The 27,308-nt window shown below is 43.9% G+C and overlaps 2 protein-coding genes across 3 annotated transcripts; both read left to right on the top strand.

The window, feature by feature from the left end:
• The first annotated feature begins 239 nt into the window (after nucleotides 1-239).
• On the top strand, nucleotides 240-14,154 carry bub1 (BUB1 mitotic checkpoint serine/threonine kinase). Of its 2 annotated transcripts, XM_060883946.1 has the most exons (25): nucleotides 240-407; nucleotides 615-674; nucleotides 868-1,009; nucleotides 1,130-1,326; nucleotides 1,807-1,850; nucleotides 1,999-2,081; nucleotides 2,231-2,274; nucleotides 2,360-2,532; nucleotides 2,770-2,876; nucleotides 4,091-4,350; nucleotides 4,525-4,571; nucleotides 4,661-4,780; nucleotides 5,114-5,227; nucleotides 5,443-5,521; nucleotides 6,675-6,753; nucleotides 6,890-7,058; nucleotides 8,514-8,565; nucleotides 8,757-10,045; nucleotides 10,248-10,388; nucleotides 10,836-10,936; nucleotides 11,057-11,218; nucleotides 11,475-11,632; nucleotides 12,301-12,478; nucleotides 13,097-13,203; nucleotides 13,648-14,154. In XM_060883946.1, exons 1-25 carry the CDS (start codon nucleotides 385-387, stop codon nucleotides 13,841-13,843), a joined length of 4,125 nt encoding a protein of 1,374 aa, XP_060739929.1. In that variant the 5' UTR covers nucleotides 240-384; the 3' UTR covers nucleotides 13,844-14,154. The 2 variants fall into 2 exon arrangements, with proteins under 2 accessions (XP_060739929.1, XP_060739931.1); XM_060883948.1 differs by lacking the exon at nucleotides 4,661-4,780.
• Nucleotides 14,155-19,062: 4,908 nt separating this feature from the next.
• On the top strand, nucleotides 19,063-26,769 carry LOC132854861 (5-hydroxytryptamine receptor 1E). Its single transcript, XM_060883506.1, has 2 exons — nucleotides 19,063-19,240; nucleotides 25,656-26,769. The coding sequence occupies exon 2, from the start codon at nucleotides 25,729-25,731 to the stop codon at nucleotides 26,767-26,769; it is 1,041 nt and encodes a 346-aa protein (XP_060739489.1). The 5' UTR covers nucleotides 19,063-19,240; nucleotides 25,656-25,728.
• The last annotated feature ends 539 nt before the right edge of the window (nucleotides 26,770-27,308 follow it).

A 27,308-nucleotide genomic window follows, 5' to 3' on the forward strand; every position in this document is an offset into this window, starting at 1 on the left:
CTTCCTCTAATCTTAAATCACCATCACAAAACAATTTAGAATTAATCAATAACTTTGTCCTTGTCTTTAACACTAGAAAGTCATTCAGATCAGGAGACACTGGAAGTATATTCAGGTCTTTATAATAAAACTGAGTCACAAACCTCATCCTCTGTGACGTCACTCCGGCAGGAAGCGGTTAGGACGGATCCTGGGCTCTGATTGGCTGAGTTGAATTAAGGCTCCAAATGATTGGTCTGCGCGCGCGGTTTAAAATGATCCGTTTGTTTTTTAGCGTTAAGACCAAAAGTAACACACAGAATGTTAGCGGTGTGTGTTAGTGATAAACATTTCGAATAAAATAACGGAGTCATTTGTTTGGACAGGACGGAATATATAAACAGAATGGATATCAACTTTTATGTTCAGTAAGTGAGCTGTTTGGTGTGTGTGCTAACATGCTAACATGCTAACTGAGGTGATGTAACTGACTAATGTACAGCTGTGTCAGATAAACACAACAACACGTTCTCACACTTAAACATAGTGAATAATGATCTCACACTGTTCACTGAACGTCCTGAATGATTTGTTTAGAGAATTGTGGCGAATTTAAGTGTTTTTTTTTTTTACAGACGCTTTGAATCAACTATTCGAGGTTATGTGGGAGATGATCCACTGTCAGCTTGGGACACGTGAGTGACGTGAGACATGGACATGCTCCTGTACTGAGACACCAGTCTGAATACAGTTCTATAGAGGAACAGTAGACACCAAACACACAGAAAGTTCCACAGTAAAACTAATGTGATCTCACCTAATCAGGTGGACATCCTGCTCCTGGTTTCCTTCTGGTGATCAAACAATGATCCTGTTTTTGTTGTTCAGGTTTATAGAATTTCTGGAACTCCGACTTCCTCACGATGAGAAGAATAAACTGTCTATGGTGATGGAGAAGCTTATAAAGACGTTCCTGCCAGACAGACATTACCACAATGACCTCAGATTCATCAACTACTGCATCAGATATGTGAGTGTGTGGGGATACGTGAACAACGCAGTCACACTCATCACAGGGAAAGTGGGGGAACAAGCTGATGGTCACATCCATTCCTAATTCTTCTTGTATGACTGTGTGTGTGTGTTACAGGCCAGTAATCACTCAGACCCAGTGAAGGTGTACAGTGACCTACACGATCATGGTGTGGGGTTGCAGATGGCTGCTCTGTACATCAGCTGGGCTCAGCAGTGTGAGAGGAGGAACCTGACCACAGAGGTGGACCAGGTGTATCAGAAAGCTTTCAACAACCAAGCAGAACCTCTCGACACTCTGCAGCACCACTACAGGTCACTACAGAACCAGCACCTATTAATTTAATCTTCTCCATCATAGCCATTTTCACTCTTCTGGTCACTCCAGTAGCACCAAACACTGTTAGTGATTAAAAGTATACACACCACTGCTTCACTATATAATATATCAATGCTTCATACAGCTGAGCGATGCAATATGATCTTGATATTGTTAAATCAGTTACACTTTTTATTATTGTCAGGATTTAGAGCTTTTGTATTGATTCCGAAGTACCTTCTTTTTAGAAACCGTGGACAAATATATCTGACCATGTTGTGGCATCTTAAATGTATTTATTTCTTTTTTAAATATCATGGTACTTAACATTTATCAGGAAGAAAGTTCCTAGCCATATTGCATAGTCTTTGTGTGCAGTTTGAAGCCGACCTGTACACACGTCTTCATTTAATCGTTTATATATCAGTTGAGTTCTTAAATGTGGTGATGACAATGTCTGTGGTTTGTGGTAGCAGGTTATTCCAGGGCAAAAGAGGACCGTCTCAGACGACTCCCTCAGGTAGGAGCTGTGTCAGTAACACACCCCTGATTGAGTCATACTGCGCTACTGATTTATTACGATCTGATATTCAGTTTTTGAGATGAGAAATGTTATATTTGTCGATTTGCTCATTTAAAATAAATAAGATTGTGTGTGTATTTTGCAGTAGCAGTAAATAATCCTCTGCAGGATTCTCAGTTGGTGAATCAGCAGCTGCGTCAGAGAAACAGCATACAGCCGCAATGTAAGGTATGAATGCTGTATATATTTTTATTATATTATATTAAAGGATTTTTCTTTTGTTTCTGTTCATCTTTGGGCTGTAAGTAAACTCTGTAACAGCTCCAAGAGGAGGAGGGGTGCCAATACTTTGTGTGTGTCTATTTGTTATTTTACAGGATGTAGTGAATTCTCAGTTTCCTGCAGACAGATCCGTCCGCATGTAAGAACATGTCCATGGAATTAAAATGTTACTGCAGTTGTGTGTGTTTACACTATTATAATAACACAACATCTAACACACTCAGAATCTCCCGGTCTGAGAACAACCCTCCTCAGTGCACCAAAGCTGACATGAAGGTTGAGTCCATGTACTGTGTGAGTGACCTGGTGTGTGAGGGATCAGAGCTGAGCTTCGAGGAGCTGAGAGCACGAAGATATTTTACCAAAGTGAGACAGCAGGAACTGCACAGAGAACAGGGTGAGACACACACACACACACACACACACACACACACACACACGTCATTATGAGTCAGGTAGCCTGCACCTTCTGATCAGTTTTATTGAACTCAGCCCCTATTATTTGTTTGATTCACAAAGATTTGCTAAAAACTATTCAATCATTCAAGAATCGATTAACCAAAACTGTTATGTGCACAGCTTTAAGTTGTGTGTGTGTGTGTGTGTGTGTGTGTGTGTGTGTGTGCGCGCGCAGAGGAGGTGAGGAGGAGGTATGAAGAGGAGGAAGAGGAGGTGATGAGAATGAAGAAGCTGTTAGAGGAGCTGAACAGCAAACTGAGTGTTGAGCCGCAGCTACAGCAGGTATACACACACACACACACACACACACACACACACACACACACAGACACACAGACAGACACACACACACAGACAGACACACACACACACAGACACACACACACACACAGACAGACACACACACACAGACAGACACACACACACAGAGACAGACACACACAGAGACAGACACACACACACAGAGACAGACACACACACACACTCAGACACACACACACACACTCAGACAGACACACACACTCAGACAGACAGACACACACACACACAGACAGACACACACACAGACAGACACACACACAGACAGACACACACACAGACAGACAGACACACAGACAGACAGACACACACACAGACAGACACACACACAGACAGACACACACACACACACACACTCAGACAGACACACACACACACACTCAGACACACACACACACACACACAGACATACACACACACACACAGACATACACACACACAGACATACACACACACAGACATACACACACACAGACACACACACACACACACACACACAGACATACACACACAGACATACACACACACACACACAGACATACACACACCCAGACAGACATATACACACACACACACACAGACACACACACACACAGACACACACACACACACACACAGACATACACACACACACACACAGACATACACACACACACACACACACACACACACACACACACACAGACATACACACACACACACACACACACAGAGACATACACACACAGACATACACACACAGACATACACACACACACACAGACATACACACACACACACACAGACATACACACACAGACATACACACACACACACAGACATACACACACACAGACATACACACACACACACACAGACATACACACACCCAGACAGACAGACACACACACACACACACACTCAGACAGACAGACATACACACACCCACACACACACTCAGACAGACAGACATACACACACCCACACACACACCCAGAGACACAGACACACAGAAACACACCCGCGTGTGCACAGACACATAATAAACCTGCAGCATTTACACTCATACACATTTAACCCGTAACTCTCTTATATGTAAAAGATACACAGACATGTACATACACACCTGAGCCACCATGTAAGAGAACTAAAACACACTGTGGTTCTTCACCTGTGTGTGTGTGTGTGTGTGTGTTTAGGTCACTTCAGGGCCACATCCTTTCCAGATCACAGAGGACACCCCTAATCCTGCTGGCCAGTCAGAACCCCTCAGTGGCCCTTGTGTATTTCAGCAGTCCCTTACACAGCACACAGACAGCACACATGCTCAGAGCATGCAACACACACTCTTAGTACACCCAGAGGAGACCAGACCTGAAGCAGTGTGTGTGAGCCAAGTGATATCACTTCCTAGATCAGAGTGCCTGAGCCATAACCAAGCCCAGGACATGCTCAAGTGGTGAGACACACACACACACACACCTCTGTTCTAAACTCACTACATAATGTGACTGTCCTGTTTGTGTCCCAAACCAACGTGATACTTATTACTGACTATATAGTGATCATAACACAATAAGGGCACTGTTGTTGATTTGTGTGTTGTTTTTTATAATTATTTGTTTTTTGTTAGTGATGTGTTAAATTGTGAAGAGGACGACGAGGATGTGAACACAGACGGTGAGTGAAGAACACAATTGTCTTTCTTCTTTTTCACTGTGGACCTGGGGCTCATTCTGTGTGTGTCTCTCTCTCTCTCTCTCTCTCAGTGTCTTTTGGAGTCTTTAATCATCACACCCACATCACCCCCAACACATCTCTGGGTCTAAATTCAACTACTCCTTCACGTGCACTTCCCTCTCCTACTGTTAACACAAGAGAGGCACTGGGTAAGCACACTCTGCCTGGCACACTCTGCCTGGCACACTCTGCCTGGCACACTCTGCCTGGCACACTCTGCCTGGCACACTCTGCCTGGCACACTCCGCCTGGCACACACAGCCAAGCATCACATGCTCCTGTAGTACCAGCAGGAGGCGCAGTAAAACAGCTATGTTAATGCAATTTGTATTGAATGTAACGAAGGTAAATAATTGTAGTGTTGATTAATTCTGATGATGCAGAAGGGCGACTGGTGTTTTGTGTTAAAGGTGTGTTACCAAGGTGTGTTCCACTTGGTGTTAGTGGTGTTGTGATTTGTGTGTGTTCTCCTTCTGGTGTAGATCTGATCGGGAACATGTTCCAGGGACCAACTCTGCTCCAGGACTCACTATTCACCACCACACACAACTCTGCCACTGAGGAAGACAGCTTTGAAAAGAACTGCAAAGTCACTGGTGTGTGTGTGTGTGTGTGTGTGTCTTTACTTGGAGAACTAGATTACACACAATCTGAATCAAATGCTATGCTAATAATAATAATAATTATTATTATTATTATTATTATATGTATTATTGGTGTGTGTGGGTGTCATTTGTGAAGTTTGGTGTTAGTTGCAATGATTGTGTGCACGTGTGTGTGTCTGTGTGCACGTGTGTGTGCATGTATGCAGGCTTTAATCCCGCCTCAGTGAAAGCACCTTCCTCAGCACCATTCAGAATTTATCAGGATGAAAACAACGAGAACAGAAGGTAAATATGAACGGGGAAAAGAGGTGTCTGTCTGTGTCTGTGTGTGTGTCTGTGTGTGTGTCTGTGTGTGTGTCTGTGTGTGTGTCTGTGTGTGTGTCTGTGTGTGTGTGTCTGTGCCTGTGTGTGTGTGTGTCTGTGCCTGTGTGTGTGTGTGCCTGTGTGTGTGTGTGTGTGCCTGTGTGTGTGTGCCTGTGTGTGTGTGTGTGTGTGCCTGTGTGTGTGTGTGTGCCTGTGTGTGTGTGTGTGCCTGTGTGTGTGTGTGTGTCTGTCTGTGCCTGTGCCTGTCTGTGCGCCTGTGTGTGCGCCTGTGTCTGTGCCTGTGTGTGCCTGTGCCTGTGTGTGTCTGTGCCTGTGTGTGTCTGTGCCTGTGCCTGTGTGTGCCTGTGTGTGCCTGTGTGTGCCTGTGTGTGCCTGTGTGCGCGCCTGTGTGCGCGCCTGTGTGTGCGCCTGTGTGTGCGCCTGTGTGTGCGCCTGTGTGTGCGCCTGTGTGTGCGCCTGTGTGTGCGCCTGTGTGTGCGCCTGTGTGTGCCTGTGCCTGTGTGTGCCTGTGCCTGTGTGTGTGTGTGCCTGTGCCTGTGTGTCTGTGCCTGTCTGTGCCTGTGTGTGCGCCTGTGTGTGTGTGTGCCTGTGTGTGTGTGCCTGTGTGTGTGTGTGTGCCTGTGTGTGTGTGTGTGCCTGTGTGTGTGTGTGCCTGTGTGTGTGTGTGCCTGTGTGTGTGTGTGCCTGTGTGTGTGTGTGCGCCTGTGTGTGTGTGCGCCTGTGTGTGTGTGTGCGCCTGTGTGTGTGTGTGTGCCTGTGCCTGTGTGTGTGCCTGTGCCTGTGTGTGTGCCTGTGCCTGTGTGTGTCTGTGCCTGTGTGTGTGTCTGTGCCTGTGTGTGTGTCTGTGCCTGTGTGTGTGTCTGTGCCTGTGTGTGTGTGTGCGCCTGTGTGCGCCTGTGTGTGTGTGCGCCTGTGTGTGTGTGTGCGCCTGTGTGTGTGTGTCTGTGCCTGTCTGTGCCTGTGTGTGTGTCTGTGCCTGTGTGTGTGTGTCTGTGCCTGTGTGTGTGTCTGTGCCTGTGTGTGTGTCTGTGCCTGTGTGTGTGTCTGTGCCTGTGTGTGTGTCTGTGCCTGTGTGTATAAGGTTTGCCTGGTAAAGTAAAGATGTTTGTGTCAGTGTTGATCCACAGGTGGAGATGAAGCCCACACCTGCTGCACCTCGTGTCCTGATGGAGATCCCTGTCTCTACAGTTAATGTGAGTTTCCCTGCACTGCTGTACTCCTGACTGACAGTGTGTATGGTCTCAGATCAGAGGGACACGTGTCTCGCTCTCTCAGTGGTGAGGACAGTGCAGCTGACAGCTCATGTGTTTCTTTACACCTCACTCCCAGGTCACTCCACAGGGGGCGGAGTCTCTTACAGATGAAAGCACAGTGTGGAGTTCTGGACACACCCCAATGGCCTCCTTCCCCAATCACACGCAAGAGTTTGCTCGCTCTGCAAATTTAGTGTCAACGCCTCTCCATCTGATTACTCTGTACTCCAGGGACACACAGCATGGTACACACACACACACACACACACACACACACACAGCACAGTACACACACACACACACACACACACACACACCCACCCACAGTACACACACACACACACACCCACAGTACACACACACACACACACACACACACACACACACACACACCCACCCACAGTACACACACACACACACACACACACACACACACACACACACCCACAGCACAGTACACACACACACACCCACAGCACAGTACACACACACACACACCCACCCACAGTACACACACACACACCCACCCACAGTACACACACACACACACACACAGCACAGTACACACACACACAGCACAGTACACACACACACACACACAGCACAGTACACACACACACACACACACACACACACACACAGCACAGTACACACACACACAGCACAGTACACACACACAGCACAGTACACACACACACAGCACAGTACACACACACACACACACCCACCCACAGTACACACACACACACACACACACACACACAGCACAGTACACACACACACACACCCACAGTACACACACACACACACAGCACAGTACACACACACACACAGCACAGTACACACACACACACACAGCACAGTACACACACACACACACAGCACGGTACACACACACACACACACCCACGGTACACACACACACACACACCCACAGTACACACACACACACACACACAGCACAGTACACACACACACACACACACAGCACGGTACACACACACACCCACAGTACACACACACACACACACAGCACGGTACACACACACACCCACAGTACACACACACACACACACACACACACACACAGCACAGTACACACACACACACAGCACAGTACACACACACACACACCCACAGTACACACACACACACACACACACACACACACACACACACACACACACACACACACACACACACACAGCACGGTACACACACACACAGCACGGTACACACACACACCCACAGTACACACACACACACACACAGCACGGTACACACACACACCCACAGTACACACACACACACACACACACACACAGCACGGTACACACACACACACACACACACACACACACACACACACACACACACACACACACAGCACGGTACACACACACACACACACACACAGCACAGTACACACACACACAGCACAGTACACACACACACACACAGCACAGTACACACACACAGCACAGTACACACACACACACAGCACAGTACACACACACAGCATGGTACACACACACAGAGCACGGTACACACGCACACACACACAGTACGGTACACACACGCGCACACACACAGCACGGTACATACACACACACACACAGAAATGTATGCTAAGTGTTTTATTTTCTGTAAAAACAAAAACTTAATTATTTATAAAGATGCTTTTCTTGTGTGTGTTGTAGTGGAATGTGTCTCGGGTGAAAACCCGTATCTGCGTCAGCCTGCCAAACTGAGGTACTGCTTCTGAAAAGCTTAAATCTTCTGACGTTATTCAGCACCATATAAATGATGAGACTTTTACTGAAATATAAAGATTATTTTACACTTCCAGCTGTTCTGTAGTTACACTTTGTCACCTGTAAACACCTACACCAGGACTCATTAGCTGAACCTCACTGTAACATCAACCTTCTGTACTCTTCCAGTCCAATTTTGGAGCAGAGTCCCCCTGAGGACAAGCAGTGTGTTAGTGCTGAGTGCACACCCAGAGCTCAGGGAACCATCGTTGGTGAGTGTTTAAGCCTACAGAGACACACACATTCCCTGTCACAGAGCCGTCAGGACAACACCACCATCACCAGGCAGGTGTTAGCACCGCTCACCCTCACCGAGCACAGCATCGCACCCGCTGAGGAGCTCCGGACCAGAACCAATCCCAGCTGGAGTGTCTATCAGAGCCCAAACGAGGAGATAAAGAAACATCACATGAGCAATCTGCAGTGTAGCTCGAGCAGAGAGTTCAGCTCAATCAGCCTGGGCTTGGGGAGAGAATGTAAACCAGACCACGTGAACTCAAAGCCAGAAGATAACTGCAGCTCAAACATCCTGCAGAACCAAGACCAGTTCAACTCAAGCAGCCAAACCTCACTGAGAGACCAGTTCAGGTTAAATACTGTGCAGTGCAGCTCAAACAGGGAGCTCAGCTTCCACAATCAGAACCCTGTCAGAGAGGATCTCCCAAATCTGCTCAACTCCAGCAGACTGTTAGGAGAACTTTCACCTGAGAAGCTCAACTCCAGCAGGTTGAAGATCTTTGAGGAGAAAATAACAGATCAGGCGCATACCATCCAATCACAGCTATCAGATGTGGAAGAAGCTGATCTTCTCCTCCCTGAGAGGTCCTTCAATATGCGCAAATCTATAGGTCTGCTTTCAGAGAACCCCCAGATGCACCAGTGGAAATCCTTCCACAAAGTCCCACAAAGCCCAGATCCAGTGTTGAGGGCGAACCAGGATGTGGCTATGAGTCCAGAAGCAGCTCTAGGGTTTGGCTGGCTTCAGGTGGAGAGTCCGGTCCAGACAGCAGAATCTGACCTGGATTTGATGTTGGAGTCGCCACCTCAGACCTACAGACCTGGCTGGGACGTCCACTCTGACCAGCAGTCTGGGATTCTGCTCTCTAAAAGATCTTTTGGCAAACACAAATCTGATCAAACACTCTTCCCAACGTTAAACACTGCAGAGAAGTCGGGGTGTGTAAGTCCATGTAGAGGCTCAGACCCAGGCCGAGATGTTCCCATGAGCCCAGAGGTGGAACCGAGACTGAACTGGATTCCCGTCATGGAGACTGAGGCAGATCTGGACATCATAATGACTCCACAGCAGAACAATAAGACATGTCTGGAGATGGAGAATGATGTAGAAATGTCCCAAAAGCTGAACTGTGATGTTTTCATGAGTCCTACACAGCCATCTGCTCCGCTCAAAGCCTCTGGTACGTAACTATATCATAATTATAGACAGTATATGATGTTTTCTTGGTAGCTTCTAAATATTAAGTGTTAATGATGTTCTAGAACAACAATTACATTTATTGTTTACACCCAATGTGATGTTTAGTCACGTTAGCAACTAGTGAGAAGGTGTTGTGTTGTTGATGGTCGTGTGTGTGTGTGTGTGTGTGTGTGTGCACGCAGTATTGATCTCTGACCCATGGGATGATGACCTGATCGTGTCTCTTCTCGCTGGTCTACACACTCCTTTGTCTTCATTCCCCAACCTGAACAGCTGGACATGCAGTATTCCCCCCATCACCCCAAAACTCTCTGTGCAATTGGGTAAGAAAATCACACACATGCTGCATATATAAATAAATAAATAAATAAATAAATAAATATTGGTTGTGATTTACACAGATAACAGATCATCTCTTTTTCCTTAAACCTTCCTGCCATCATTGTGACTGTAGTCATGACCTCGAGATCTGACCTGACAATCTAAAGTTATTACAAATCTATAAATCTCACAAAGCTGCTACACAGAGCAGAGCTTTCACTGGGTAACCTGTAATAAAGTGTGTGTTCCTGAGACTTAACACTCTATACACACACTCTGAATTTGCTCCAGACTATCTTGGGTTTCGTGCGTCTGACTCGCTGAGTTAATATCACAAAGTAGCACAAAGAAAAGATGAAATCAGAATTGAATTTATATTTCTAATTTGTTTTTGTGTATTTATATTGTGTGTGTGTGTGTGTGTGTGTGTGTGTGTGTGTGTGTTCCAGGGGATGAGCGTTTGCGTGTGGACTGTGTATTAGGGCAGGGAGCTTTCGCTACCGTTTATCAAGCTACAAACCTCACTAACTCTCACAAACTCATCCTGAAGGTAAATGTGCTGTAACACACACGTGGAGACATACAGGTGTAACACAGGTGTATCTACCTGCAGTAGGTGTGTGTTATTTATAACAGTTCCTGTGTGATCTGTCCTGTGTTACCTGTGCAGGTCCAAAAGCCCTCAAACCCGTGGGAGTTTTACATTAACACTCAGCTGAACGTGCGTGTGGAGCCGAGAGCTCGTCACCTGTACAACCGGCTGCACGCCGCTCACCTGTACAGCAACGGCAGCGTGCTCATCGGGGAGCTGCACAACTGTGGCACGCTGCTGGTGAGGAAACACACTACTAATCATATCATTTACACTGCTGTGCTTTCACTCACTACAGAGATCATTTTATTGTTTTAATCTTTACATAAAAAAGATGTTTAACATTTGTCAACTTTAAGGAATCAATATCATAAATCTATAAAACATTAAGTTTTATATCTGAACTATAATCTGTTATAGAGCTGTAGTGTGTTTCTGATGTTTATTAGAGTGGTGTAATAAATCTGTCGTGTGTGTGTGTGTGTGTGTGTTGTAGAACGTGGTAAACCTGTATAAGAGCCGCAGTGAGAGAGTGATGCCGCAGCCTCTTGTACTATATTTCACAGTGTGTATCCTGGACATGGTGGAGCGACTGCATGCTGCACACATAATCCATGCTGACATCAAGCCTGACAACTTTCTGCTAGGAGAGAGGTGTGTGTGTAGGGTGTTATTCTTACACACAAGTGAGGAGTGAACTGTGTGTGTGACTGATTGTGACATAAAGCTCTGGTTTGGACGTGATGGTCCAGTGGTTAAGGCACTGGGATCCTGATCAGAAGGTCAGGGTTCGAGTCCAGAACCTGCTGAGACATCAACATTGGGTCCTTGAGCAAGGCCCTTAACCTCACCTGCTCCAGGGGTGCTGTACTATGGCTGACGCTGCGCTCTGACCCCATAACCTGGGATATGTGAAAATTAAGGGGAAGTCGTGGCCTAATGGTTAGTGAGTCTGACTCCTAACCCCCAAGGCACAGAACCCCCCAAATGCTCCCCGGGTGCTGCAGCATAAATGGCTCCCCACTGCTCTGGGTGTGTGTTCATGGTGTGTGTGTTCACTGTGTGTGTGTGTGTGTTCACTGTGTGTGTGTGTGTGTGTTCACTGTGTGTGTGTGTGTGTGTGTGCATGTGTGTGTGTTCACTTTGGATGGGTTAAACACAGAGAACGAATTCTGAGTATGAGTCACCGTACTTAGCCGTATGTCACTTCACTTTGTGTTGAGTTCAGTCCTGTATGTTCAGCATGAGTGTAGTTTATACTGGGGGAGTGTGTTCTTCAGCACTGAGCTACACACACACTGAAGGTTTAAGTATCTCTACAGGTTCCTGGAGAACAAGAACCTTTTTGATGAGAACCTGGAGCATGGTTTGGTTCTGATTGATTTTGGTCAGAGTATTGATATGACTCTGTTCCCTGATGGAGCTCAGTTCATGGCCCACTGCATGACCTCTGGCTTCCAGTGCACAGAGATGCTCAGCGGCCGACCCTGGACATATCAGGTACTGCAGCGCACCTGAAGACTCCACATACATTCCTTCTGTAAATCTGTACATTATGTTCATAGTACACACACATCTGTAAATCACTTCCGTATTACTACTTTATTTAACTTATTTAAATCCTGTAAACACTATAACCTACACTTACTGTATAACCTACACTTACTGTATAACCTACACTTACTGTATAACCTACACACTTACTGTATAACCTACACTTACTGTATAACCTACACTTACTGCTACTACACTTACTGTATAACCTACACTTACTGCTACTACACTTACTACTACTACACTTACTACTACTACACTCTGGTTAGACATAAACTGCATCTCGTTGTCTTGTACTTGTACATGTGTAATGACAATAAAGTTGCATCTAATCTAATCTAATCTAATCTAATCTAATACACCCAAGTCCTTAATCTATCATTAGATTATTGTTAACACTGAACATGTGTGTGCCTCTGTGTGTGTGTCTGTCTGTGCCTCTGTGTGTGTGTGCGTCTGTGCCTCTGTGTGTGTGTGCGTCTGTGCCTCTGTGTGTGTGTCTGTCTGTGCCTCTGTGACTGTGTGTGTGTCTGTCTCTCTCTGTGTGTGTGTAACACCCTGTAGACGGATTACTTCGGTGTGGCCGGCACTGTGTACTGCATGCTGTTTGGCTCGTACATGCAGGTGAAGAACGATGGAGGTGTTTGGAAGCCCAGCGGTGTGTTTAAGAGGTCAGTGTGTGTTATATTATTAACCTACAGTAACTTTACCCAGTCAGTAACACACGGCTGTGTCCCAAACCACACAATGCTCCTGAATAGGTCACACTTCACGTCTAACAGTAGTGCACACATCCTGCACTGCTGTATTAACCACATCGGCTGTGTCCCAAATCACAGCACCCTCACAAACCTCTGGACCACTGAGTAAAATGAACCAATCAGAGTTCTCCTGTCCATCCTGGAAGCCTTGTGCTCAGAATATTAAAGCTAATGAACATCAGTGTGGATGTGGAACCTTCAGGATAACTTTTGGAGCAGAGATTCCAGATTGTGGAACGTTTATGTTGAAGATTTAAGAAGCTTCACAGTAAAGATTATAGACCATTCACAATGGGACTGTAATTTGCACTAGTGTTTGTAAAAGTTTCTTCTCTTCACCTGTCTTCTCTTCAGGGTTCCTCACAGTGAGCTGTGGCAGGAGCTCTTCCACGTCTTATTAAATGTCCCTGACTGCTGGTCCTTGCCGTGTTTGCGTGTTCTACGTGAGCGTCTCTCAGCTGCCCTGATGACGACCTACAGCACCAAACTGCTCGGCCTCAAGAACCGCCTTGTCGTGCAGATCCTGGAGTCCAGACCCTCCTGCAGATAGGAATCTCCTCTGCACTTAACGCCATCATTTACACAGAGGCTCGTTTGCCCAGATGTTTTTACTGTCACTCATTTTCTGAGATCTCTTTTGTTTTTAATCAAAAGTGTTTTTGTAAAAATATTTTATGTGACTGACGAATCAAAATCCACATGATGGTGGATGAGGGTGGGGTCTCAGGTGAAGGGGCGTGGCCTCAGAGTTCAGACTGAGCTGAACAAACTCTTCATGCTGTTGCTCTTTTGAACACAAGATGGCGAAGTTGAAATGTAAAAGATTGTGTAAACTAAATAAAAAGTGTTTTTTGCTCTAGACGTGTCAGTGCTTTAAGATCAGAAGCAGAGCTACAAACTAGATGTTCTTGTTAAAACTCTAACACCCCCCCCTCACACACACCACACCCCCCCTAACGGGGTTCATTCACATCCTCCTGATTAAAAGGCTGTACAATGAACCAGAGGGGTTTCTTTCATTCAGCTCCTTTTCCCCTCGTCAGATTGTTGCCTGGTTACAGCAGCAGAAATGCTCAAGTCTTTGATCAGAATTCAGCTGCTTTGAAGATCATCTCAAGTGTCTTCTACCTAAAATTATACCTCTCACCTGTTTGTGCTCTTCACCACAATACTGAGAAAGATCTGACTAGAGGAGAGGAAGAGGAGGATGAAGTGAAGGGGAAAGGAAGAAAATTAGAAAGAGTAGAATGGGGGGGGAGTTGGAAGAAGAAGAGCAGTGAAAAGGAGCGAAAGAAGAAAGAGGTGTAGAGAAATGATGAAGGAAAAGCAATAATAAGGTGGTGCTGTGACATCATCACAGGAATAACGAGAACGCAGCTCTAATTAATAAAGTAAGATATTAGCAGCAGAATCGCTCAACACGTGACTAATCACTCGACACGTGACTAATCAACTCGTGACTAATCACTCAACATAAAGTGAGTTAATACTCGTTTGTCTTTTAATGTTAATTATTTTTAGGATTTTGAAAATCTGATGTTTAATATTTCTGACAGAAGGAGGATGAGGAGGGAAGGGGATGTTGTGGAGGGAAAAGGTGGATTGAATCTCTTCACACTGGTGTTTTACACACACACACACACACACACACACAAGGTGATGGTTCTCAGCTGTTCCTCGTCTATTAATAACTGGAGTAAAGCCACAAAGCCTTTTAAAGTCACAGGAAATCTTTCCCAATAGCTCCTGGAGGTTGAGGGTCAGCCACATGTGGTGTTTCTGTCTCTTCACTCTTTTATTAAAGGATTTTGTTGACCATAAAAGTGGAGAAAGGTTTAAAGCTGAGACACATTTACTGCTGAGCTTCTTAACCTCCAACATCGATCTCTAATAAACTCAGATTCATTTTCTCTGAGCTTTTTCTCTAGAACTTCTCACCCAGACTGAAGCTACACAGCGATGGAGCTCTCAAAATAAAAACACAATTAACTAAACAGTACACAACCAAATCTGTGTTGTCACTCAGCTGTGTATTGTTTATTTCTTTACTCAGCTTTTTCTCCAATCCTGATGAACATCACAAGCTCATCGTGCTAACAGACCAGAATAAAGTTTAAAACTTTGAGGCTTCTTACAGGACTGAGTTAAATCTGAAAGCTTAGTAGCAGAATTGTGACGTTTACTAACTCATGGCACACATTTAGCCAATAAGCTAGTAATGTTTAATGCTAGTGTGTTTTACTGAGTTAGAAAACTTTACTGATAAAATGTGTGACGTCAGTTCCCCTTTGTCTCCTCATAAACTAGTTAGATAACTGGTGTTAGATTGAGTCACACACACACACACACACACACACACACACACACAAATCTACAACATTATATCTGTATCTTTCTGTACATAGAAATATGGAACATCGTCATTTCTCTGCAGTTTGTCACAGAGCTGCAAATAAAATTATGTTTTTAATAAATATAAATAAATAATTTAAATAATATAAATAATTTGATATTTTTAATTTTCAGTTTAATTGAATTGAGTTTTAGGTTGTGGATTAAAGGCTTCAGTGTATAACGAGTCTCAGAGTGAGAGACATGACTGTTAATAAAAAAATATCACCTTTAATATAAAACAAAACCCTCAGTGACCTGGAGATCATTAGTGCACAAAAACTCAGAGATTTCTAGATGTGTGTGTGTGTGTGTGTGTGTGTGTGTGTGTGTGTGTGTGTGAGAGAAACATGTCTGCTTGTTCATAAAGACTTGTCCTTGTTATTCTGTTTGAATGTGGGCTGCAAGTTCAGAGTGTGTGAGGAGGCGGCAAACACATCAGAAGAAATAAATAAATTTGTTGTGTGTGTGTGTGTGTGTGTGTGTGTGTGTGTGTGTGTGTGACTGCAGTGTCTAAATCAGAACCTGAACCCAGTGAACTGTCCCCCTCAGAGATGATGTGTTCAGTCTGATGTGAGAATAGAAGGTTCTCCTGGACAGGAGACAGGAACCTGTGTATGATGGAGATCAAATCCAGTTAGATTAGTGGTTTATCCGTCTGGTCTGTGTCCCAAATGTCTCTCCCTGTTCCCTTATTCCCTACACTGGAACACTACGTAGTGCACTGACTCAGAGTCATCTTTTATCCACAGGGTTGTGGAGTGTAGAAGTGTGTGATATCTCTAATTTACCTCAGTGTCACTTCATCAGCTCATCTGCAGGTGTAGAATGACATTTTAAATGGACTGCTGACCCTGTTCCAGTGCAGCATGATGTCCTGTGTGTACAGCCTTGAAACTAACGTTGTATGTGTTTGTGTATATCTGTATCTCTATTTGTGTTTGTGTATTTGTGTATTTGTCTTTGTGTTTGTGTGGGTGTTTGTGTATTTGTGTGCATGTGTGTGTTTGTGTGTGTGTGCATGTGTGTGTTTGTGTGTTTGTGTATTTGTGTATTTGTCTTTGTGTTTGTGTGGGTGTTTGTGTATTTGTGTGCATGTGTGTGTTTGTGTGTGTGCATGTGTGTGTTTGTGTGTTTGTGTATTTGTGTGTGTGTCTTATTAAAATAAACCCCACCCACATCATGACTTTAGTTCTAACCTAGAGCCTGTCACACACACACACACACACACACACACACACACACACACACACACACACACACACACACACACACACATTTCCTCTCTTTTATCCTTGCTGTCACTGTAGAACGACTCTCGCTCTCTTTGATGTGCAAAAAGCCTTTTTAAAAAGAAAAGTAATTATTCATCACAGGTTGACAACTCATAATCAGCACACACACACACACACACACACTCATACACACACACACATATAAACACACACACATACACTCACACACACACAACACACACACATACACACACACTCACTCACTCACACACATGCACACACACACACACATACACACAAACTCACACACACACTCACACACACACACACATACACATACACACACTCACTCACTCACACACACACACATACACACACACACACTCACACACACACATACATACATACACACACACACACACACACACACACACACACATACACACACATACACACACACACACACACACACACACAGACACACACACACACACAGGGTTCAGAAGCTGTTCTTTTCTACCCTATAGTGTGCACTTAGATATAATATGTTAGCTTTGGTTTGATTGTAAGTTCTGCAGGTTTAACGTTTTGGGCTGTTAATAATATCCCTTTTATTAGAATCAGATGTTCTAACAGTCTATATATAAATGAGAGATTCCTAAATGTGTGATTTATTTAATATAAACAGTACACACATGGTGTATTGTGTGTGTATGTCTGTGTATGATTTCAATTGAAATATAGTCCTTAACAGATGAAGTGGTGGCTTACATGCTAACATGCTAACATGCTAACATGAAGTCACTAGAAATATTTACTGGTTCTGGTTTTGGTTAAAATAGTAAACACTGTTCTCATGTTTGAAGTTCACTGAGTTTGTCTCTGCATTACAACTGAAAACATTGTTAAATGAACAGAATGATCATATCTGATGATAGCAAAAGGGGAAAATACCAAATGTAAAGATATACAGTATATATACACACAGCTAATGATCTCATGGTAAAATATATTGTGAGTTAACTGATGATGTGAATATGAGCGTGAGATCACACTGAGACTTGACCAATAAACATGTGGTGATGTGGTTTAATGTGTAGCTGCTTCGGTTCTCCTCACTGTGTGCTGCTGCAGTGTGTTTTTCCTATTCCTCAATTTTCTTAACGTGTGTGCGTGTGCATGTATCTGCGCACGTGTGTGTGTCTGTATGTGTGTGCATGTGTGTGTCTGTATGTGTGTGTGCGTGTGCGCGCATGTGTGTGTCTGTATGTGTGTGCGTGTGTATGTGTATGTGTGCGTGTGTGTGTGTGCATGTGCATGTGTGTGTGTGTTTGTATGTGTGTGCGTGTATGTGTTTGTGTATGTGTGCGTGTGTGTGCATGTGCATGTGTGTGTGTGTCTGTATGTGTGTGCGTGTATGTGTATGTGTATGTGTATGTGTGCGTGTATGTGTATGTGTGTGTTTTATTTTTTATTTTGCATTTGGATAAAATCACCAGAACAATACACACTGATTACAGGCAGAAAAATTCAGCTTTGTCTTTATCTCATGGACACTGAGCTGTGTGTCTGTGTGTGTTTGTGTGTGTCTGTGTGTGTCTGTGAGAGAGAGAGAGAGAGAAATTAAAAATGAGAAACAGGCTGTTTCATGTATATTTGTATGTTTTTGCTTTAGTGATGCCGTTTTTCAGCAGATTTATTTGATGTTAAAACATGTTTTAAAGTGAAACAGTAAGTGGACACACCCCATAATGCTCTGTGTGTGTGTGTGTGTGTGTGTGTGTGTGTGTGTGTGTGTGTGTGTGTGTGTGTGTGTGTAAAGGGTGCCCCATCTTCTGACATTCTCCTTTTGTTTTATTTTTTTAAGTATTAAAATGAGCTCAGTATCGCCATCTTGTGTCCATCTCTCTCCCTCCCTCCCTCTCTCTCTCTCTCTCTCTCTCTCTCACACACACACACACACACAAAGATGATGCTGCATTCCAGGTTCAGTTACCACATTTAGACCTCCGACATGTGTGAGCTCCTGATGAAGCGCAAGTACCATTTGTACGTGTGTGTGCGTTTGAGATGAGGCTAAGAACCGGTACCTGTGTGTGTGTGTGTGAGAGAGAGAGAGAGAGAGAGAGAGAGAGAACAGCATTCGTGGTGTGTGTCTGGATTATGTGGAGCAGCACGAGCACCTGATGAGCACTTGGGAGAAATTCGACAACTGAAACACAGAGGAACAAAAAGACAGGAAGAACATTAACACCTGAGAGAGAGATGGATTCCAGCCTGGTCTCACATCACCTGGACATGACCTCGTGACCTGCACTCAGGTGAGCTGAACTTTACCCCCTCACGTGATGTCTTACCTCCTTCCTGTATGACCTCACAGTTCTGTATTGTGTAGTTTAACCCCGTCACATATCACCTGTTTAACAGAACTCTCTCATCACACAACGGGTTCTCAACAATTTCTTCATTTTTATCTGTTTATATTAACAGTTAATGTTGTGAGGTGAGTTACAGCTATAATACAGCTATAATACAGCTATAATACAGCTATAATACAGCTATAATACTGCTATAATACAGCTATAATACTGCTATAATACTGCTATAATACAGCTATAATACAGCTATAATACAGCTGTAATACAGCTATAATACTGCTATAATACGGCTATAATACAGCTATAATACGGCTATAATACAGCTATAATACTGCTATAATACAGCTATAATACAGCTGTAATACGGCTATAATACAGCTATAATACAGCTATAATACAGCTATAATACAGCTGTAATACAGCTATAATACTGCTATAATACGGCTATAATACAGCTATAATACGGCTATAATACAGCTATAATACTGCTATAATACAGCTATAATACAGCTGTAATACGGCTATAATACAGCTATAATACAGCTATAATACAGCTGTAATACAGCTATAATACTGCTATAATACTGCTATAATACAGCTATAATACAGCTATAATACAGCTATAATACTGCTATAATACAGCTATAATACAGCTGTAATACGGCTATAATACAGCTATAATACAGCTATAATACAGCTGTAATACAGCTATAATACGGCTATAATACAGCTGTAATACAGCTATAATACAGCTATAATACAGCTATAATACAGCTATAATACAGCTATAATACGGCTATAAACAACAGCCTCTCTTTATTGTCTCTCCTCGAGTTACTGTGCCTCGTCTCACACTTTCATTCATTCGATTTAATTCAGTTCCGTCCGGTTTGTTGGCACGACTGAGTATCAGGAATAATAACAACTGTAATAAGAGCAGAAATGAGAGGAAGAAGGAAAAGAAATCCAACAGTAATAAATCATTAGAGACACAAACGACTGGAATGAGAGGAAGAGAAGAAGAGGAATGAGATGCGCAGTACTGATGCTCTGATCCTGTTGGTCCATATCAGTGTCACACTGACGCCATCCTGCTGCTGATATGAAGGAAAACTTCCTCTTTGTTTTTTTCTCGTTGTTTCCCCTTTTCGAGGTTCATTCGGTTCTCAGATGTAAACACGTCATTATGATTAGTGACCAGTCGCAGCAGCATCATAACTGACACACCTCAGGAAGGTACAGCATCAGGACCGACACCTCATTTTCTCTGAGCGAGGATCAAACCATTAGCTTGTGTCCAGAGGAGTGTGTGAGTAACTAACACTGTTTAATCTTCATCACACTGGGACTGAACTTCATCTTCATGTTCCTGCTGTCACCTTCCATTTCCAGTCAAACACCACTGTTTACTGCTCCACTACAGGGGATTATGGGAAGGGGGGGGGGGCCGAGGGGGGGGGCAGAGAGAGAGAGAGACTCAGAGAGAGAGAGAGAGAGAGAGAGAGAGAGAGAGAGAGAGAGAGAGAGAGAGAGAGAGAAAACACACTCACACACTCACACACACACACACACACACACACTCACACACAAACACACAAACACACTCACACACACACACACACACACACACACACACACACACAAACACACTCACACACACACAGAAACACACACACACACAAACACACTCACACACACACACACACACACACACACACTCACACACACACACACACACACACACTCACACACACACACTCACACACAAACACACTCACACACACACACACTCTCACACACACACAAACACACTCACACAAACACACAAACACACTCACACACACACAAACACACTCACACACACAAACACACTCACACACACACACACACAAACACACTCACACACACACAAACACACACACACACACACACACACACAAACACACTCACACACACACAAACACACACACACACACAAACACACACAAACACACTCACACACACACACACACTCTCTCTCTCACACACACACACACACACACACACACACACACAAACACACTCACACACACACACACACACACACACTCACACACACACACAAACACACTCACACACACACACACACACACACACACACACACACACAAACACACTCACACACACACACACACACTCTCTCACACACACAAACACACTCTCTCTCACTCACACACACAAACACACACACAAACACACTCACACACACACACACACAAACACACTTACACACACACACACACTCTCTCTCTCTCTCTCTCTCTCTCTCACACACACACACACACACAAACTCTCTCACAGACACTCACACACACAAACACACTTACACACACACACACACTCTCTCTCTCTCTCTCTCTCTCTCTCTCTCTCTCTCACACACACACACATACACACACAAACTCTCTCACACACTCACACACACACATTCTCACACTCTCTCACACACACACACACACAGACACACACCGGGAGCTCTTCTGACATTATAAACTCACCACTCTCTCTCCTTCTCTCTCTGTCTCTTTTTTGTCTGTCTGTCTGTCTGTCTGTCTGTCTGTCTGTCTGTCTGTCTGTCTGTCTGTCTGTCTCACCCTCCATCCTCTTTCTCATCAGTGTATAGTAGAAGTGTAGTAATACTTAGTGTGCACTTCTCCTGCTCACGATGGATTGAATCAGGTGTTTAAAGGGGTTTCTGACAGGTGACCTTTCACCTCAGGGTGTGTGAGTTCTGACTGGCTGACAGCTTTATGTGGGCTGTGGACAGATTAGTGATCTGTCATCTTCACCTTAACACTCCATCCATCTCTGTACACACAGCTGGGATAATACACTAAACACACATACACACACATCACCATCATCTCCTCCATCTCCTGCTGGATCTATGATCACCAACACCAACCTTTAAACATGCAGCTGTAAGTGATGGGCTTCATTGTGATTACCATATTATATAGTATAGTGAACACAGACTCCGCCTCTCACTCTCACCTGAACCACACACTCCGCCTCTCACTCTCACCTGAACCACACACTCCGCCTCTCACTCTCACCTGAACCACACACTCCGCCTCTCACTCTCACCTGAACCACACACTCCGCCTCTCACTCTCACCTGAACCACACACTCCGCCTCTCACTCTCACCTGAACCACACACTCCGCCTCTCACTCTCACCTGAACCACACACTCCGCCTCTCACTCTCACCTGAACCACACACTCCGACTCTCACTCTCACCTGAACCACACACTCCGCCTCTCACTCTCACCTGAACCACACACTCCGACTCTCACTCTCACCTGAACCACACACTCCGCCTCTCACTCTCACCTGAACCACAGACTCCGCCTCTCACTCTCACCTGAACCACAGACTCCGCCTCTCACTCTCACCTGAACCACACACTCCGCCTCTCACTCTCACCTGAACCACACAGATGTTTACACAGCAGCTGAGATACCAAACAGGTTAAAAGTCTGATTCATTGTGTGATCAGTCTAGATATTTAATTACAATAGTGTTATTATTAAGCAAAAAAACAAACAAACAAACAAACAAACAAATAAGTAAATAAATAAATATGCGTTATATGGAAAGCCATAAGGGTCATTACAGATTTATTCATTCAGTCATTTCTGTAATGAAGTCTAGTTTTTATGTTAATCTTCACTCCAAGAATTTCATGACTCAACTGAATAGTGAGACTTGTTCTTTCTCTTCTTCTTCTTCTTCTTCTTCTTCTTCTTCTTCTTCTTCTTCTTCGTACTTTATGCGTTCTGCTGTAACGTATGATTTTTTTAGAGGTTGATGATCCAGAGAGTCGTGCTGATCATAATTAAATCTCTGATGCTTTCATCAGTGTGCTGAGAGTGATAAATAATGCATATGTGTGTGTGTTTATAGGTCCTGACATATTCCATCACATACCAGCACACTGCCATTACCAGTACATTAATGATGATTTATATATATATATATATATATATATATATATATATATATATATATATATATATATATATATATATATATATATATATATATTAAGGGATGTGGTAGCCTAGTGGTTAAGGTGTTGGACTACCAATCAGAAGGTTTGATTCCTACATCCACCAGGTTCCCACTGCTGGGCCCCTGAGCAAGGCCCTTAACCCTCAATTGCTGAGTTGTACAAAAATGAGATAAAAATGTAAGTGGCTCTGGATAAGTTCGTCTGCTAAATGCTGTTAATGTTAATGTTTATATACACAATACAAGAGTGTTTGATGAACAGTAAATAAAGTGTTTTTAATAGATTTTGTTGTGTCTCTCTGACAGAGTTCTCAGTAGTACATGTCTTTAATTAAACCTCCGTGATGACGGTAATGCGACTGAAGTGTTAATGTTCTTCCACTTGCTCTGAGTGAGAGTTGCCTTTCATCTCTCCTCACTTTATTCATTTATAATTAAACCTACAGCAGGACACAGTGTGATCACACTGAGCTGTATATACGCTGTAAGGGGAAGAGACAGAGCAGTCTCTGCAACACAAACTTTCTCTGTGTCTGACAAAAGTCTGATGTGGGGACCTGATGGTTCAGTGGTTAATGCTTCAGGTTCCTGATCAGAAGATTGGGGTTCAAGCCCACAAGCTGCTCAGACATTGACGTTGGGTCCTTGAGCAAGGCCCTTAACCTCACCTGCTCCAGGGGCGCCGTACTATGGCTGACGCTGCGCTCTGACCCCAGGCTCATAATAACCTGGGATATGCAAAAACTTAAAGTATTTCACTGCGTGTCTGTGTGTGTATGTGTATGTGTATGTGTATGTGACATACAATTTGAATTTGATCTTTTTGTGAGAGTTTTGTGTGGACTGAATGGATTCTTCCTGTGATCTGGGTGTGTTTTTATTTGTGTTTTAATTTCTATGTGACTGAGCTGTTTCTGAGTTAGTGATCTTTGATGTCTTGGCCATTAGTAACTCAAACTCAAACTCAATTTACAAATTGTAAATATAACACTGTCTATAACACCATTTATAACACTGTCTATAACACTATTTATAACACTGTCTATAACACTATAACACTGTCTATAACACCATTTATAACACTGTCTATAACATTATTTATAACACTGTCTATAACACTATAACACTGTCTATAACACCATTTATAACACTGTCTATAACACCATTTATAACACTGACTATAACACTATCTATAACACTGTCTATAACACTATAACACTGTCTATAACACCATTTATAACACTGTCTATAACACCATTTATAACACTGTCTATAACACTATTTATAACACTGTCTATAACACTATTTATAACACTATTTATAACACTGTCTATAACACCATTTATAACACTGTCTATAACACCATTTTAAACACTGGCTATAACACTATTTATAACACTGTCTATAACACCATTTATAACACTGTCTATAACACTATTTATAACACTGTCTATAACACTGTAACACTGTCTATAACACTATAACACTGTCTATAACACCATTTATAACACTGTCTATAACACTATTTATAACAGTCTATAACATGGTTTATAAAGTTGTCTATAACACCATTTATAACACTGTCTATAACACTGTTTATAATACTGTCTATAACACTGTTTATAACAGTCTATAACATGGTTTATAAAGTTGTCTATAATGTGTCGATGTGGGTGCGTGGTAAAGTAAGGAAGGAAGCAATGAAGATTTATCTGAAAACCAGTGATTTACCATTTAACTACAAACACAAACACACACTCACACACACACACACACACACACACACACACACACATGTGTGCACAATGCCTTTGTCACTCACTGCCCCAGGCCTTAAAAGCACATTTATTTTTAATTAATGTAGTTTGTACAGCTGTGACATCACACTGTCATCAAAAACACATCAGAAATCACACACACACAGACACACACACACACGCACGCACGCACACACACGCACGCACGCACACACACACACACACACACACACACACACACACACACACACACACATGCTTTCAGCTGTCGTAGTGTGTTAGACAGAGCAGCTGTTTGGCTTTGATAGTGTGTCTGATTGAGTGGATCTCTAGAGCCTTGTGTGTGTGTGTGTTGTCAGAATGACGCTGGAGTCAGATCCAGTGGAGGAGGCGTGGTCTTACTGTTGCACATCATCATATATATGAGGAGAGCTGAGTTTTGTAAAATGTGTCAATCTGCTGAACATTGTGTTAATGTTATGAACTATGAACAAGGAAGATAATTGTTTGTGTTTTTATTAATTGTCTGTTAATTGTCTTCTGCAGGATTCTAATTAACAGCAAGTCTCCTGGAGCACAGGTGGAGAATCAGGAACACCAGCTCTGAGTGGGGTTAGAGATGGAGCTATACCTGATGGAAAGTTCTGAAGCTACACTCCCAATTAACTCCACCCACTCCAACTCATCCGATCAGGAAGCAGGTGTGGCAACAGAGCGGCTAGCGGTGGCATCTCTTTTGGGTTTGCTGACGTTATCAACGGCTGTGATGAACGCTGGGGTCATCACCGCCATCTTGACCACTAGGAAGCTCCGCCTCCCTGCCAACTACCTCATCTGCTCATTGGCTGTCACTGACTTCTTGGTTGCGATACTGGTGATGCCTCTGAGCATCCTGTACATTGCCACAGCGACCTGGAACCTGGGTCATATGGTGTGTGAGGTGTGGCTGAGTGTGGACATGACCTGCTGCACCTGCTCCATCCTGCACCTGTGTGTTATTGCGTTGGACCGCTACTGGGCCATCACCAAGGCGGTGGAGTATGCACGCAAGAGGACACCACGTCATGCTGTTACCATGGTCACTATTGTCTGGGTGGCCTCTGTGTTTATCTCATCCCCGCCACTTTTCTGGCGTCGACGACACCATGACGTTCACGAGTGTGCAATTGAGCACGACCAGCTGGGCTACAGCATATACTCCACCTTTGGAGCCTTCTACATCCCCATGACCGTGATTCTCATCCTGTATTATCGCATTTACACTGCAGCAAAGTCCCTCTACCAGAAGCGTGGCTCCTCGCGCCACCTCAGCGACTCCCTGAACCACTTCCGGGTTGACTTGTCTACCTCTGACCCCGGTGTGGAGCTGGAGACGCTAAATAGCCCTGACGAGAGGAACCAGATGTGCAGCTCCCGTGAGAGGAAGGCGGCACGGATCCTTGGCCTCATCCTTGGTGCCTTCATCTTCTGCTGGCTGCCTTTCTTTATTAAAGAACTCCTGATGGCGCTGAAGGTCCTGCAGCCTTCTCAACATCTGTCCGATTTCCTAACATGGCTCGGATACATGAACTCCCTGATCAACCCCCTGCTCTACACCAGCTTCAACGACGACTTCAAACAGGCATTTAAAAGGCTGCTGCAGCGCAGGGAGCACACATGAGCCATGTAGACATTAATTCTGTTACTTGTTGACTGGAGTAAGATGAGGAGTAGGTCAACTTCTCAAGGCATTCCCTGATCAGTACCGCATTGCCGAGATATAACGTGTACACTACAGTACACTCTATATAGTGCAGCACCATAGAGATTCTGTTTAGCAGGCTAACTGTTTACTTAGCCAGCTACCTAAGCATACAGCGTCCACAATGGAAGCCCAGTTGTGGCCCCATCCCCAACCAGCTGCTATATAGCACATTAATATAATAACTATTATTAATACACTCATCTGTGGGCTACGGTAGGTAGAAGACCACCTAAGTACTGTGCAGTAGCAGTGAAGAGAACGCTGTGTTGTTGTTTCTTGTTTAATTCCCTTCATCATTTTAGGTCTCTAAACATCAAGAGAATATACCCAGAATGCATTGTTGTCATCTGACATTGTTTTCCCAATGGTGTAGAGAGGATCAATAAAGTATTTTTAAAAATTGTTTTGTATTTCTTTGACGGTCTGTGATACTTAGCAGATTGGCTACTGTGCAC

The sequence above is a fragment of the Tachysurus vachellii genome, chromosome 12 (assembly GCF_030014155.1).
Source record: "Tachysurus vachellii isolate PV-2020 chromosome 12, HZAU_Pvac_v1, whole genome shotgun sequence".
NCBI lineage: Eukaryota > Metazoa > Chordata > Actinopteri > Siluriformes > Bagridae > Tachysurus > Tachysurus vachellii.

What these genes read in the sequence shown, in the direction of transcription:
- bub1 (XM_060883946.1), top strand. Translation starts at nt 385, where the DNA reads ATGGATATCAACTTTTATGTTCA. An exon ending in GGAACTGCACAGAGAACAGG is followed by an intron (nt 2,533 to 2,769) that starts GTGAGACACACA and finishes GTGCGCGCGCAG; the next exon opens with AGGAGGTGAGGAGGAGGTAT. An exon ending in AACTTTCTGCTAGGAGAGAG is followed by an intron (nt 11,633 to 12,300) that starts GTGTGTGTGTAG and finishes GTATCTCTACAG; the next exon opens with GTTCCTGGAGAACAAGAACC.
- LOC132854861 (XM_060883506.1), top strand. Translation starts at nt 25,729, where the DNA reads ATGGAGCTATACCTGATGGAAAGTTCTGAAGCTACACTCCCAATTAAC.